This window comes from Thunnus thynnus, chromosome 22 (genome assembly GCF_963924715.1).
Source record: "Thunnus thynnus chromosome 22, fThuThy2.1, whole genome shotgun sequence".
In the NCBI taxonomy this organism is placed as follows: domain Eukaryota; kingdom Metazoa; phylum Chordata; class Actinopteri; order Scombriformes; family Scombridae; genus Thunnus; species Thunnus thynnus.
In genome coordinates, this window is record NC_089538.1 from 18909528 (window position 1) to 18925251 (window position 15724).

The 15724-nt window shown below is 36.4% G+C and overlaps 1 protein-coding gene across 1 annotated transcript; it reads left to right on the forward strand.

The window, feature by feature from the left end:
* Positions 1-541: 541 nt before the first annotated feature.
* zgc:162171 (uncharacterized protein LOC565931 homolog) lies at positions 542-13230 on the forward strand. The gene is made up of 4 exons (XM_067578987.1): positions 542-1467; positions 8079-8209; positions 9868-10017; positions 12544-13230. The coding sequence occupies exons 1-4, from the start codon at positions 1275-1277 to the stop codon at positions 12754-12756; spliced, it is 687 nt and encodes a 228-aa protein (XP_067435088.1). The 5' UTR covers positions 542-1274; the 3' UTR covers positions 12757-13230.
* The last annotated feature ends 2494 nt before the right edge of the window (positions 13231-15724 follow it).

Below are 15724 nucleotides of genomic sequence, written 5' to 3' on the forward strand. Positions count from 1 at the left end.
ACTAATTAACACCTTAGGAAAGACTTTTTATATGTATTTGGTGTAGTCTGAAGTTATGTCAAACAGTAATATTAGGCTATGTTGGCTCAGTTGTTGAGTGTCTATGGGATCAAATAACATAATCATGAGCCCATAAGTATCCAGGAATTGAACGAAACTAAAGGGGGAGTGAGGGGACACCTTTTTCCAAGCTTTGTCTGAAGGAAGGCCTGAAACCCCTGTAAAAACAAAACAAAACAATGTGTTATGCATAAAGTCGAATGATGACGTAGAATTCAAACACTAAAAGTTTTCTATATGTGCTATTTTGAGTTGCAGCCACATGATTCACTAATGCTTTCATTTAAATGCCGGTGTATCTAATAAAGCGGCCGCTAGACTCTCTCTCTCTCTCTCTCTCTCACACACACACACACACACACACACACACACACACATCAGATCAGATCGTCGTCACTTTTTGGGTACATTACATAAACTTACATTCATTTCCTGGGGACTTACCCTAACCATAACCACTACTTGTCCAAACCTACCCCCAAATTTGTTCCTAAAAGTAGCCTATGACACACACACACACAAACACACACAGTGCGGAGGGGGGGGCGTGGTCGTGGCGCAGACAGCTGCAGAGCAAACTGCTGACAGGCTTCTTCATCGCAGTCTCAGTGTGTTTTTTTTTTTTTTTTTTTGTGAGGACGTGATGCCTGCAAAGCAAACAGTTGAGGAGATGTGCACACACACCGCAGGCTAAACAACACACCACACTTCCTTGACTTCTCAGCCACGACAGCGTTTGACATCCAGCAAGTTCTTCTTTTTTTTTTTTTTTTTTTTTTTTTACTACTGTAAACTTTTGCACACTGACAGACAGATAAGCAGCATTTCGGTAGAGCGAGCGAGGATGACACCGGTACAATCGGAACGACATTTTAACAGACTCTTCCTGTGCGGGTTGATTTTCTATCTGCGGGACTCAACAGTGAGTTTATAGCGACTTTTTTTCAACACTGCTTACATCACAGTTATACTGAGAGTCAGTGTTTAGTGTAATTGCTCATCACTTGTGCGCATTTTACTGTTTAGTTCGGTAAAATGTTGTATAAAGTATGATTTACAGGCTATTTTTTGCATATATATGTAGATCCATCAGTACTGCTGTCAATGGCCAAACCCTTCACATTTTGTAATCGTCTCTTTTCCACGCGCGACCCATTAATTGGAGACATCACCGTTCCATCCGTTTAACTCGCGCGCTCTCAACCGGAGCAGCTATGCAGCACGAGCGCTTGCTGAAAGTGTTGGTCATCGGCGATCTGGGAGTCGGGAAAACGTCTATCATAAAGAGATACGTCCACCAAGTGTTCTCCCAGCACTACCGGGCCACCATCGGAGTCGACTTCGCCCTCAAAGTGCTCAACTGGGATCACAAGACGGTGGTGCGGCTGCAGCTCTGGGACATCGCCGGTGCGTAAAAATTTGGCTTCATGCAGGGAAAATGTGAAGGAGCAGCTGCCTTCAGATTGTGGTTATATTTGCCAGAAACCGCCTGTGGTGGAATGTAACTAAGTACATTTACTCAAGTGCTGTACTTAAGTAGGAATTTTGAGGTATTTGTACTTGAGTAGCCGATTTGCAGAGGTGGAAGAAGTATTCAGATAATTTACTTAGTAAAAGTACCAATACAGCAATGTTAAAATACTCCATTACAAGTAAAAGTCCTGCATGTAAAAGTACATAAGTATTATGAGCTTGATGTAGTTAAAGTATTGCAGTAAAAGTAGTGTTTTGGTTCCTCTGACTGATATATTATTATATATGACATCATTAGATTATTAATAATGAAGCATCAGTGTTAGAGCAGCATGTTACTGTTATAGCTGCTGGAGGTGGAGCTAGTTTGAACTACTTTATATACAGTTAACTAGTTTAGTCCAGTGGTTCCCAACATAGGTGTCGGGGCCCCTCCAAAGGGTCACCAGATAAATCTGAGGGGTCGTGAGATGATTAATGGGAGAGGAAAGAAGAAGAAACAAAGTTCTGATACACAAATCTTTTGATTTTTGGTGAAATATTGGATCATTTGAACATTTATTGAAATGAAACCATGTGAGAAGTTTAGAGGGAAAAATCACTATTTGGTGGAGCTGTTAACAACTCAGAGACATCTGAAATGTGACCCCGACTACACACTGCTTTTTGTAAGACGTCAAAAGCCAAAAAGGTTGGAAACCACTGGTTTAATCTCTAACAATGTGTTGTATTTTAAAAGCTTGTTGTATTATCCATTATGTCAAATCTTCATCTGAAAAGTCATTAAAGCTGTTAAATAAATGTAGTGGAGTAGAAAGTATAAAGTAGCTTAAAATGGAAATACTCAAATAAAGTACAACCTCAAAACAGTACTTGAGTAAATGGATTTAGTTAATTTCCACCACTGCAATAGAGATATTAAAGGAAGAATTTGACATTTTGGGAAATTCGTGTTCTTGCTGAGAGTTAGATCAAAACATTGATACCACTTCAGACCACTTCTCATCTAATTCTTGGCAAGGAACTGAAAGAACATATTTCCCAAAAATGTCAAATTGTTCCTTTAACAAGTATCACTTGTGCTCCAAAACTAAATCTGATTTAGGTTTATGTGTACTTAGTTACTTTCCACCACTGCCTATTTCCATTTTGTGCTACTTTATACTTCCACTCTACTACATTTCAGAGGGAAATATTGTACTTTCTGTTCCACTACATTTATTTCAGCACTAAAGTTACTTTCTAAATCAATATTTTATATGTAAAACACATGATTAGTTTGTCATATATGCATAGATTGAGCATATAGATTAGACTATTCAACACTATAAGGTGTTAAAATTAACCATCATGACAACATTAAAATGCTGCTTACAATTAAACAGTTTTAATATTTAAACTTTAACTCTAAATTGGGCCATTTTACATAATGATTACTTTCACTTTTGATACTTTAAGTACATTTTGCTGACAATACTTTACTTACTTTCACTTAAATAAGATTTTGAATGCAGGATTTTTACTTGTAATTGAGTATTTTTTCATTGTGATATTGTTATTTTTACTTAAGTAAAGAATAGGATAACCACTGCATCGCCATGTGACACTAATGTGTCACTGTGCTTCAGGTAAAACTAGTAAGTTTAGGTCATTTTGAAGTTTAGGTCTACCAGACTCTTGATCAGTTTTTAATTAATTCATGGATTCTGTCAGATTTGTAATATTTGCTTTGCTTGTAGCTGCATGTGTCCTACAAGTCAAAAAACACATGAATTACTCAAATATGACACCAAACACAACATCAAGTCACCTATAAATGACATTATAATCATGTAATGATATTGTATGTGGGTCAGGTTCAGGTTTAGACTGGGTTCAGGTTTTCTAAAAACTGGTATCAAGGTTAAACTAACTTATAGTCTAGAGAATCAAATATTATTAGACATAGTTTACTATCTATAAAGTTTGGATTTTATGGTAAATGTTCATGGCTCCTTGCAGACTCATATATACTCAGTTTTGCATCTCGTCACCAGTAATGACCCAAGTCATTTATTCAGGTTTCTCAGAAAACATGAAAAATCATCATGGTGTGCAAGCTGTCTATAGACACTGCACAACAGGCTACTATAATACTACAATCAAATGATGTTATGATTACTAATATTATGTTCAAGTGAGATTTTCATTAAATAAAAACACAAAAGTAAAGAGGATCCTTTGTAATTTTTTAGTTATACGCATAATTTCTAGCTGTTAGATTACAACACGGTATTCAAATCTTTCTTAATTAGATCATGTAATGTGGAAAAAATGAGACAAAAACTGTAGATGAGATATTGTTTAAAAGGCAGAAAAGAGTTAACAGAAAGCCTTGTAATCACTTATAACAGCCACAGACTCTGGAGCATTTCCATTCTTTGCTAAATGCTAATGCTAGCTACATGGACTTAGCTATTTTGCTGACTAAAAAGACTGAATAAAAAGACTAAATAACTACGCAATATGACGATTTACTCACACTCTTGACGTAGGCTGTTATACTACAGGGGTAGAATCGCATGATCTGTTCAACTGAGGATGTTGGCGATTTTACCAGAGGCGGCCAGCGTCATGAGGAGATGATTTAGCCAAAAAAAATCATTTTTGTTAAAAAATGACACAGGCCATTATTTTAGGAAGGTGACAATATGACATACACGTCAAAATGCTTATTTAGCATAAAAAAATATACTTCAAATCTGTATGAAAGTGGTTTTATATCATGTAAGACATGGTGTTGTTGTGTCTATTTGGGCATGGATGCAGCAAATAATAAGAAAATAGAAAGAATGTAGTTAGAGAAATCTTAAATTAAAGTTTTAGCTAGTCATAAATGCATAAATATATATATTTAAAATGTCAAATCCACTTGTCATAGCTAATTGGCACTTAGTTGAACTTGGACTGTACAAATACGATGCAACAAGCAAGCCAAACATAGAAAAGCTGCATTTTGCTGATGCATCCGACAATGACAACGCATGATGTGAGAAGTGACCGCCTGCAAGATGTGGTAAACCTCCATTTCTGCAGATGAAATGTTGAGTTTACCCTCCAGTATGTCTCATTACCCGTCAGATTAGGTGTCATAAAAGAAGAAAAACTCTTTGTTTTCTGATTATAAAACCATCACGTCTCTCTAGTTTAATTTGATGTACTTTTAGAAACACTGTTCTTCCTTGTCTCTCAGCTCTGTTTCTCTCTCTCACACACACACATGTTACGGTTTATCTTCTGCGGGTGTTGAGCAACATGATAGCTGATAAGAGGCGTCATTTACATGAAGACATCCTATTGAGGCTGTTAGCCAGACGGACTTTAGACCAGCAAACCAGTGATGACTTCATACTGGAGCTGCTGCTGGAGTCACTGCATGGTGACTTTTAAACTCTGACAGTGTGTCTTTCTCTCTCACACACAGACACACAGCTGGCAGATTATTCTTGCCAGCACATGAAAGTGATAATTGCATCACTGGTTTGTGTGAGTGAGGGAGTGTTTCACTCGTCCATCACAAGGTGTTTACAAAGTCAATTTTTTTTACACCACAACATTTGCAATGTTTTATTAGCTGCTTGTGTCAAGATTAGTTAAGTTAAAGGCCTTTCTTTCTGAGTTCTCCAGTCATGACATCTTTTTGTTGACCAGTATGGAGGTTAGCTTCACTCAGGGCTAAACTGGCAGATTCCCAGTAGACATTTTGTACTGGATCTGTCACAAATAAATACAACTTCACTTTTAGTGAGTACAGACTTACAATCTGATATTCATTCATTTGTGTAAGAAGATAAGATCTCAAAAAAACAACACATTTGAACCACAAAGTCAATTACTGAAATACAAATAGATGCTAATGTGCAGCTCAGAAAATAGAGCAGTGGTGGAAGACGTATTTAGATTATTTACTTAAGTAAAAGTACCAATACAGCAAAGTAAAAATACTCCATTACAAGTAAAAGTCCTGCATTAAAATCCTACTTAAGTAAAAGTACATAAGTATTATGAGCTTGATGTAGTTAAAGTATTGCAGTAAAAGTAGTGGTTTGGTCCCTCTGACTGATATATTATTATATATGACATCATTAGATTATTAATACTGAAGCATCAGTGTTAGAGCAGCATGTTAGTGTTGTAGCTGCTGGAGGTGGAGCTAGTTTCAACTACTTTATATACAGTTAACTAGTTTAGTCCAGTGGTTCCCAACATAGGTGTCGGGCCCCTCCAAAGGGTCACCAGATAAATCTGAGGGGTCGTGAGATGATTAATGGAAGAGGAAAGAAGAGAAAACAAAGTTCTGATACACAAATCTTTTGATTTTTGGGTGAAATATTGGATCATTTGAACATTTATTGAAATGAAAGCATGTGAGAAGTTTAGAGGGAAAAATCACTATTTGGTGGAGCTGTTAACAACTCATAGACATCTGAAATGTGACCCGACTACACACTGCCCTATGTAAGACGTCAAAAGCTTCAAAAAGGTTGGAAACCACTGGTTTCATCTCTAACAATGTTGTATTTCAAAAGCTTGTTATATTATTCATTGTGTCAAATCTTCATCTGAAAAGTAACTAAAGCTGCAAAATAAATGTAGTGGAGTAGAAAGTATAAAGTAGCATCAAATGGAAATACTCAAGTAAAGTACAAGTACCTCAAAACAGTACTTGAGTAAATGGATTTAGTTAATTTCCACCACTGCAGTAGAGATATTAAAGGAAGAATTTGACATTTTGGGAAATTCGTGTTCTTGCTGAGAGTTAGATGAGAACATCGATACCACTTCAGACATGAGTTGTACTGGTCTTCTCATCTAACTCTTGGCAAGGAACTGAAAGAGCATATTTCCCAAAATGTCAAACTATTCCTTTAACAGGTATCACTTGTGCTCCAACACTAAATCTGATTTAGGTTTTATGTGACCCACATGCAGACCTACGAGGTCTTATTCTAAAGTCTGAACTGTTAGCGGTGATTGGATAGTTTTAAGAGGTAGTTTAAAGTCTTTCTCACACTCTGTTGAGGTGAGTGAAACACGGAGATAACATTTGCTGACAACTCTCAGGCTGCTTGTGTGTGTGTTTGTGTTTGTGTGTGTGTGTGTCAGATGCTCACTTGTTGATTCACCACTATATTAGGATCATGTGGAGGAAGTTAGCTTCCAGGATAGAGACTTATTCATATATTCAGTATGTGTGTATGACGCACACGGTCATACACACATACTTAGATTCAACAAAAGATGTATTTTTCTGCACGAACTCACGACTTAACAAGATTTAATTTTACTCCGTTTCTCATTCTTTCACATTTTATTATTCAGTCAACATATCATAAACCGTTTTTTCCTCCAATTTATTTGCCATATATACGTTTCACACATATTAACAGTTAATTGTGTTTACGATGCAAGTCAGAAATGTGGAAAATATACAGTATTCATCAACAACAGTGACATCTACCCTTCAAAAAACTGGTTAAACACTGGATTAAATGTTCTATTTTACAAATATCTTTTGTGATATTTGAATTTGAATCAAACATCTCAGTGCGTGTAGAAATATATATATATGAACTGTAAATCTTACAAATAACAGTAAATTAGAAATAACTGTGACTCAGCAGGAACTACCGACGGTGCGCTCTTGAGTCTTTGTTTGAAATAAAACTCTTCAAATACAGGCCAGAAAGATTTACTACATGTCTCTATGTTAAGTTGATCTGTAATCAAGATAAGGTTTGAGTTAAGAACATTTTCAGGTATCTAATCAAGTTTTATAAAGTGTCAGACGAACTTTGAGGTTGCAGCCACAACACGTGAATATTTGAGATCCGTTTCTGAAACTCCTGAATGGCTCAACTGATTCTAGAGAGACGAGACCTCCAGCAACACTTGTAGTACGAAGAACAACTTTATTAGTTGACCGAAGCGTTTCGGCTTTTGGCCTTCATCAGGGTCATCATAAAACACATTACAAACAACATTTAAATAAAGTAAGTTTGGTATGAAAAAAGGTAAAAAAAAGTTTAAAAAGATGTAAAAGACAACCAATCATATACATCCAGACACATATCAGCCAATGGGGCATCTACAAAGATGGGTTAGATATATGGTCATGTGACTTCAGACCAATCGTTGTCCAAGATTAAGAGAGGCAAGGGAAGAAGGGATACGGGTGACGCCATATTTGGTCCATTAATTAGAAAGGTGCAACTAGGGGGTGGTACTTGGGTTCATCCAAAAATGTGCCTATTAGATATGGTATACATTAGAAACACTTTGATTAGGATAATAACAATAATAATAATAATAGTAATAGTAATAAAATAAATAAAACGCTTTATAAAGTGCTGTGTATAGAGAGAGCAGAAAGACACATAATACAACAACTGAAACTCCTGAATTGTTCAACTAATTCCTCACCATGTTGTACTGATCACGTTTGTAACATAAACCTCATAAATGTTATTTATTCTGTCGTCTTTTCTTCTGTTTTCTCTCTAAAGGACAAGAACGCTATGGCAACATGACGCGTGTGTACTACAGAGAGGCTGTAGGGGCTCTCGTCGTCTTCGACATGACCCGACTCTCCACGTTTCAGGCCGTCCTCAAGTGGAAAGGAGACCTGGACTCGAAGGTAAATTTGGGAAGGAAATAAGTGAAGGAGAAAGGGAAGGAAAGGGTTAGAAAGCATCCACCCTCTAATTAGTTTTACAGCTGCCAGTCATGCGAGGAAGCAGCTACAGACTTTTGTAAAATACAAGTGGAACCTTTAATCTGTGACGTCGGCTGCTTTGTCTACTTATTCTGCAGTCATGATTTCCCACATTACCCTTTAATAACCTCTGCAGTGACATTGGATGTTGGATGCGCTGTGTCGATATTTATTTTCATTCCATCGACAGTAAAATGTGCGGTTATGCTTTTCTCTCATACGCTTCCAACTATAAACGTCAGATTGAAATCTAAATATGTGACTGAAAGTCTGGTCTGTCAGTGACTTCGCTTCACTTCACTTAAAGGATACATTCACACTTTTTCAAGTCAGTCTTAAAACAATTGTCAGGTGCTCAAATAACCATAAACCACTAAGAAATCTCTTCATAATGCACTTTCAATGTAAGTGATGGAGGACCACTTCCACAGCCCTCCTTCTGTACAAAAATGTGTTTAAAAGTTTACTTGAGGCTAATATGAAGCTTCAACCAGCCAAATTAGTCAAATCAAGTCAATATCTTTTAATACTAAAGTCTTTTTACTGCAAAATTCCCTCTTTATGTTACGATCCTTCAACTGCAGCTGAACAGGAAAACTGTCCGTCAACACACGAATAGAGAATATTTTACTAAGAAGATTGTAACCGTGGGAGATATCTGCTTTATTTGACTAAACCAGACAGCTGAAGCTTCATATTAACTTCAGATAAACTTTTAAACACATTATAGCTAAAACACAAAGGATTTTGTCCCCCTTACACATACACTGTAAGCACTTGTAAGCATCGGACCATTGTTTTAAGACAAACTTGAACAGTTGTGAGCCTCTCCTTTTAACTTTATCGTCTCTTCAAGGGAAACCGGCCTCACAGCAGCTGTTAGAATAACATATAACATATAAGACATGCACTACATGAATAAATAAATACATAGTTAAACAATAACATAAGATAAAAGATAAAAATGAGCAACCATGAAAAAGACCTACAGGCAGTAGAGATTACAGCTCTATGTCCAGCTACAGAAATACACTGGAAACGTCCACAAACTGTAAAAACCAGCAGTAAATTAGGACAAACTTCACTCAGAGATAAACAGTACAACATCCAAAGGTTAAGCTTACTGTTTACTTTATAACCTAGATTTCCTTCTTCAAATAACAACATGTCCAGTCTGCTAACAAACAGAAGACTTTTAGTTTGGTTTCTATTGGTCAACTTTATCTTTTAAACTGTATTTAAAATACCCGTTTAACATATTTATATGATATCAGAGGAGGAATAAACAACAAGCTTTGGTGGTATTATCTGCACATTTAGCCCATGAAAACTTCTCTTTTTCACTTAGTTATATGACCAGTGGATTATTAAATACTGAAGCCTGCTAAAGATATCTATTTTGCACTGTATTTCTTGGCCTCATCTATAAAATCCATTGAAATTGGACTTTTCTGCTCTATTATGATGTATTTGGTGAAGAAATGCAGACTTTAGGTGCTGAAATCTTAGTCATCTCCTTAGAGCTGCTGTTCTGTTCTGTTTTAAGTCACATCACATTTCCTCATCTGTTTTTTTGTTAGGTCGCCCTGAGCAACGGGAGGCCGGTTCCAGTTGTTCTACTGGCCAACAAATGTGACCAGCGGCGGCACGGTTTGTGCCCTAAACTGCCCAAACTGGAGAACTTCTCCAGGGAGTACGGATTCGTCGGCTGGTTTGAAACCTCTGCCAAGGTAAGACCTGATGTTCTTCTGCGTGTTAATGTTACCATGAGGAATGCAAATATTGTTATAAACCGTGATCTGTTTCTTTTTCTGTTCTTCGTCACTGTCTTCATTCATTTCCACTGTAAACAAATGTCACTGCATATTTTCTAGGCGCATTTCTCATTACTCCTCTGCCTCACTTAGTTGTTCTTTTCTTTCTATATTTAACTCCAGTCTCTCTTCTCTTCATGCCAACTCTCCTCTCCTTTTTCTCAGTTTTCAAGCTGCACAAGTTAACAGTTTAATGTGAATATACACTTGGCTCACATGTCAAAACCACAAAATTTAAAAATCCAGTTGTCTGGTCATTGGCAAGACATCCGTCCTCCACTCCAGGAAGTGACAAATTCACAACCACAAAGTTGACTCTGTAAAGTAGAAAAGGAAACATTTAGCTGTGAAAAGTGTCAAGTTCATTTACTAACACCGCCTGGTTTCTGGAGATAAAGCTGCTCCTTCTTGCTGCCGTGTTGTCGGTCGCCAATTAACACACGTATTAATGCAATTACCCCGCTGCAGCTAAAATTACCAACACCCAACTAAAAATTACCAACAGCGTCTTCATTTGTAACCGAGAGCCTACGAGGAGTTAAAGGGATTTTCTGCCTGTTTTTTGGGGGGGATATGGACAAGGAGCTTGTTGTGGTATAGCTGTTCTCTTTGGTTGATTAGATTTTATTTATCTACTTACTCAATTGATCTATATTCGAAGGGGTGAGTTAGAAGCAACAGCTATTTATAGCGCGCAAATTAGATCCGTTATACTTTTAATCTGCTTTCATGTCCTTTTGCTTGTGTTTACTTTCTAATCTCTTTTTTTGCACAGTTAAAAAAAATGTTCTTCACAGTTAAGAAATAAGTTTAACACAACAATGGTTTATCTTGGAGTAATTAAGTAAGTAATTGTTCGTGTCACATGACCACGTTTGCCAGTTTCTACACTTACGGACTATGTTTATTAACTGAGTGGAGAGATAGTTATAATAAAGTTAATAATATAATGTAATAAAGTTTGACTGGATTAACTTAATGGGGAAAGTTGTTGTCTTTTTCAGTTGTAGCTGCTGTTCAAAAGAATATTTGATTAATTTACTGATTCATTAAAGTTTCTCCTCCACTCGAAAAATTTGTTTTGCTCGTTGTTGCTTCGGTTGGATGTTGATGAATGATTTATGTGCAGTTTGACACTAAAAGGCTGTTTTCACTTTCATCTGCTGGAGCGGGGAAGAAAGATTTGTGGAGAAAAAAACACATTAGACACAAATTTCATATTATTCAAAGTAGAGAATCTTATATACAGCTGGAGGGGATCTTTAAGGAATTTAAAGCTGAATTAATTTATATTTTTTATTTTATAATTGTAAAACTGACTATACTGACTAGAGATTTATCACCCAACTCTGAAGTTCTCCTCAGCTCTACAGAGCATTTTAGCTTCTTTCAGCTCATCGTTTTGGTTTTTACGGCCGTATTTTTACTTTTTTGGTTCACTTTCACCGCTCCAGAGTACACAGCTTAAATCTGAAAAGATATTATTTGGTGCCACTTTACTATAAGACTACCCTTATACAGGATTTATTAATAGTTTATTAATAAGTTGTTAACACTTTATAAATCATTAATAAGCTGTTATAACGCATTAGTTAAAAAGGGCAACAGTGACCATTTGCTTGCCAAATAGCGAGCCCACATTTTTCTGTACTGTTAAGCCTCAGATCTAATTGGTTACTTATCTTACCTTATACCTGTCAGCGTCATCAGATATTTGTCCATAAGTTAGTAGCATTTAACCACCGTCAGCATATCTTAATAGTCAAAAAAGTTTCATTTGGCATATCAAATTATGGCATATGATTAGATTCATACACTAAGGCATTATTGTTTACCTTGACATTTCCAGCACGCTATCAGCAGCTGTCCTCATTATTATCACAGGTGTTGATATGACATATGCTATCAGGTTGTTACGCACAGTGGATATTAAAGTTGTATATTGTGATGCCTCATGTTGGTTGGTGTCTTCTTTAGGGCAGCATTACAGGTGTTTCACACTTTACAACAAGGCTCCCTTTTGTCAGTAATAAATGTTAGTAACTCATTAGTAAGATAAATGAGTAGCAAGCAGTAACTTGATCTTGCCAAATAGTGATCCTGCGACGATGCATGAAAACTGTGTTATAACCTGTTTATAATTGTTAATGTATAATTTATGAAGTGATTACAACCTAATTAATAACCTAATTAGAAACCATTTGTAAAATCTTTATAAGGGTAGTCTTATTGTTAAGTGGTACCCATTATTTTGAAAATAATGAAAACAGATATTTTCAAAAATAGTCACCAGAATGGATAAATCTGAAAACTTTGGTTTTGCGTTTGAGTGTGTACGAGGACAATTGAGCTTTTGAAAACAACATCATAAGCTAGTTAGTCTGTTGTTACATCTCGCTCTCTCCTCCCCTGTTTATGTCTCTTTAACCTCCGTCTTCTCAGGACAACACCAACATTGACGCGGCCATCACGTGTCTGGTGAAGAACATCATGTCCGTGGAGGAGGAGAGGGCCTTGAGTGACGCTACATCCAAAAACGAACCGGAAGGCAGCGTTCTGGTGCTGCCTCGCTTCGACTACAATGTGAAGGAGAAGGGACTCGGTGGATGTTCGGGATGCTCCGGTCTCAAACCCAGAGACGGAGACAACGACTGAAGAAGAGATCGGTCTGAACTGAGAGACTTAGTTGAATAATTTATATGTTGTAACTTAAAGTTACATCCCCTCCCTCCCTTTGTCCTCACAAATGCGTTTTATTTAGAGATGTCAGATGAAATATTTTGGGTTTTTATTCCAAGACAAAGATTTGAAAAAGTTAAACCTTCTTCCAAAGTGTCGGAAGTCTTTTAAGGATTTTTGTGAAAAATCTTTTGTACAAGACTGTAATTATTATCTTTTTATAACAATAGAGTCAAAATATTTGTTTCATTGTTACAAAACTTTACTGTATTAATTTTAAAATGTGATAATAAAATGGTTTACAGGTTTGAAAGAACGTTTAGGGCTCAGCAACATTTTTAAAGTATAAAACATTTACAAAGAAGTTGAATTTCTTATTTTGTGATGACATGTTGGAATTAAATCCATTGGTTTGTTAATAACAGATTAAAAATCTAATTGTAAAAACAATCGCATATTCGTAAGTGTGTGCACTTTTAATCTGTCATGTCTGAATGTCTGAACATTTTGATTGTCTTTCTTTGGCTGTGATGAATGTGTTTCAATCCAATCAATGAAATAAAATATTGACATTGTACGTTTCTGCAAACCACGGATATGTCAAATCTCTATGTTTCAATGTTGTGTCATTTGACGCCGCATTAAATGGCCGTTATCAGTTGAATAATTAAGTTTTATGATGTGACAACTCTGTGGTTAAAGTCTGATTAGGTTGAAGTACAACCATTGTTGTTTAGGGAAAGATCATGGTTTGGGTTAAAATACACGATTTTGTCGCCAGAAAAACGGCTGCAAATGTCCCGACGTCTCGCTAAAAATACCAGGTTTTGTCAGTTGAAACAGGAAGCGAGCGGTGGTCTTTGCTGCTTTGATGCTTTTGCACCTTTCTGCCATTCAACTAACTCAAACCAACCACCCAACCCGCCTCCTCCTAACATGGAAATGAGCTCATATAGATGTCATCTTAGCTACGTCACTTTCCCCATGATAAGTATTGTAGAAATGTTGATATGCTACATATTAAACGTATTGAAACATAGAGATTAAATGTATCTGGGGTTTGCAGAAACGTACAGTGCCAACATTTTTGTGAATAAAACACAACAGATGTTATCCTGCTCTGAATGTGAGAAAAACATCTGTTTAGATTTTAAATGTGAACTGTTTTATCCACAAATGTTTTTAAAATTAGATGTCTAGTTTTTTGCCTGTAAACAAAATGCAAATTACTTTTACTATTACTATTACTATTTTTTAAACAGTAGCAGGGGGATTTCACTTCTTTTTTTATGGTCTTTACTTGAAATGGAAGTGGACAACGCCAACAACCTGTGGGACAACCTCAGCAACAAAGCCTACAAAATGGACGGCCGTTTATGGGCACGTGCAAACAATCTGATGTCATTAAGAGGAGGAAGTAGAGGTAACATTGCAAATGAAACATTCAGAGCAGGCTGAAGCTGCAGGACAGGGCATTTTACACAGGTTTACACACATGTGGCCATGTCTAACATAGATGTCTGACATCATGACAGTATAAAAATTTGGGTTAAAGCATCTGTTAAATGAAATTGTAACAAAAATAACAAAAAATCACAAAAAGCACGATATGTCCCCTATAAGTTACAGGAAACCACTTAAAGGCACCATTTGGAGTTTTTGACCACCAATGGCACTGTGGAGCAATGTTTTTATGAGCGAGTCCTTGTTTTTGTTTACAGCTCTACTAGCATGTGAGGATTCACATGTGTGTCAATACACATCCCTGCTGACTGCAGAGGCCAGTAACACTACATGCTAAACATGCTAAACATGCTATTCCACTGATTGGCAGCTGGTGGCAGTAATGCACCAAGAAACTAGTTTAAAAAAAACGGCTTTGCAAGTGTTTCAAGATGAATGAAACAGATTTAACATGTTTGTTGGGATTCACACAACAGGTTCTGGTATGAAACATGATGTAAACATAACTCTGTTGACAAGAAAACTCCACAGTGTATCTTTAACTCTTTTTGTTTACTTTGTCTGCTTCTACAGTCACTCCCTGCTGTAGTGTTTCTGCACTGCACTCTGAGATCACCCGTCAGTCATTCAGTGTGGTCGGGACTGTGACAGCTTCTTCTTTTTGGTGTTCCCTTTCCCTGATGTTTGAGTTTCTGTATCTTTTCAGGCACGGCAGTTCAAGGTTGTTTTTTTTATTGTCAACTGTTTCAGAGCGACGAGTCAGTAAAAATCATCTTCAGACAGACTCCGACAGTCATGCAGGACAGAATACAGTGGAAAAAATAAATAAAATAGACAATGAAGATAATAAAAATAACTATCTTAACATTTACTTTTAAAACTCTAGTATTGATTTATAGGGTGATGTTGAAAGGTGAACTTTTCTATATAAAAAATACAGATTCACACTGTTTGCTGTAAAAGGTTGTGAAGGTTATTTAGCACTATATCTGCTGATGCAAACTACTCATTTTTTTCTTCTTCTATTTATTCCACACAAACAATAAAAAGTTTTCCATATAAATTCCATATAAACTATAAAACACCGACCGTTTCATCAACTGGATTCTGGTTGTTTTTTACATAATTTGTTGATTGATTGTCAAAACACACAATTTAGTGGAAATGTTGCATCACTTTGACATGTTTCATATGCTTTAACATGCATAGTTAGGTTTTCCCACATGCTTTTCTGAATGTCACATTCTTTGAAGCCTTTTATTTACTCAGCTTCTGTCAGCATTCACTCACCTCTCGGCTTAAAAACGAGAAAAACAGGTATGACTATTAAATTAGAGTGAATTCCTTTCCTTCCGTTCTCATTTTCACGGCTTTGCTTTTTAACTTAACACTGTCTCTGTTCTCTAAATGTGTTTGCCAGCTCTTACAGCTATAGCTCTCAAGTTAAAAGCCTAAAAAAACAATCCTAATTATATAGGCG

Coding starts and splice junctions, on each gene's coding strand:
- zgc:162171 (XM_067578987.1), top strand. CDS start 1,275: ATGCAGCACGAGCGCTTGCTGAAAGTGTTGGTCATCGGCGATCTGGGA. Junction 1,468..8,078: donor GCAGCTCTGGGACATCGCCG/GTGCGTAAAAAT, acceptor TTCTCTCTAAAG/GACAAGAACGCTATGGCAAC. Junction 8,210..9,867: donor AAGGAGACCTGGACTCGAAG/GTAAATTTGGGA, acceptor TTTTTTTGTTAG/GTCGCCCTGAGCAACGGGAG.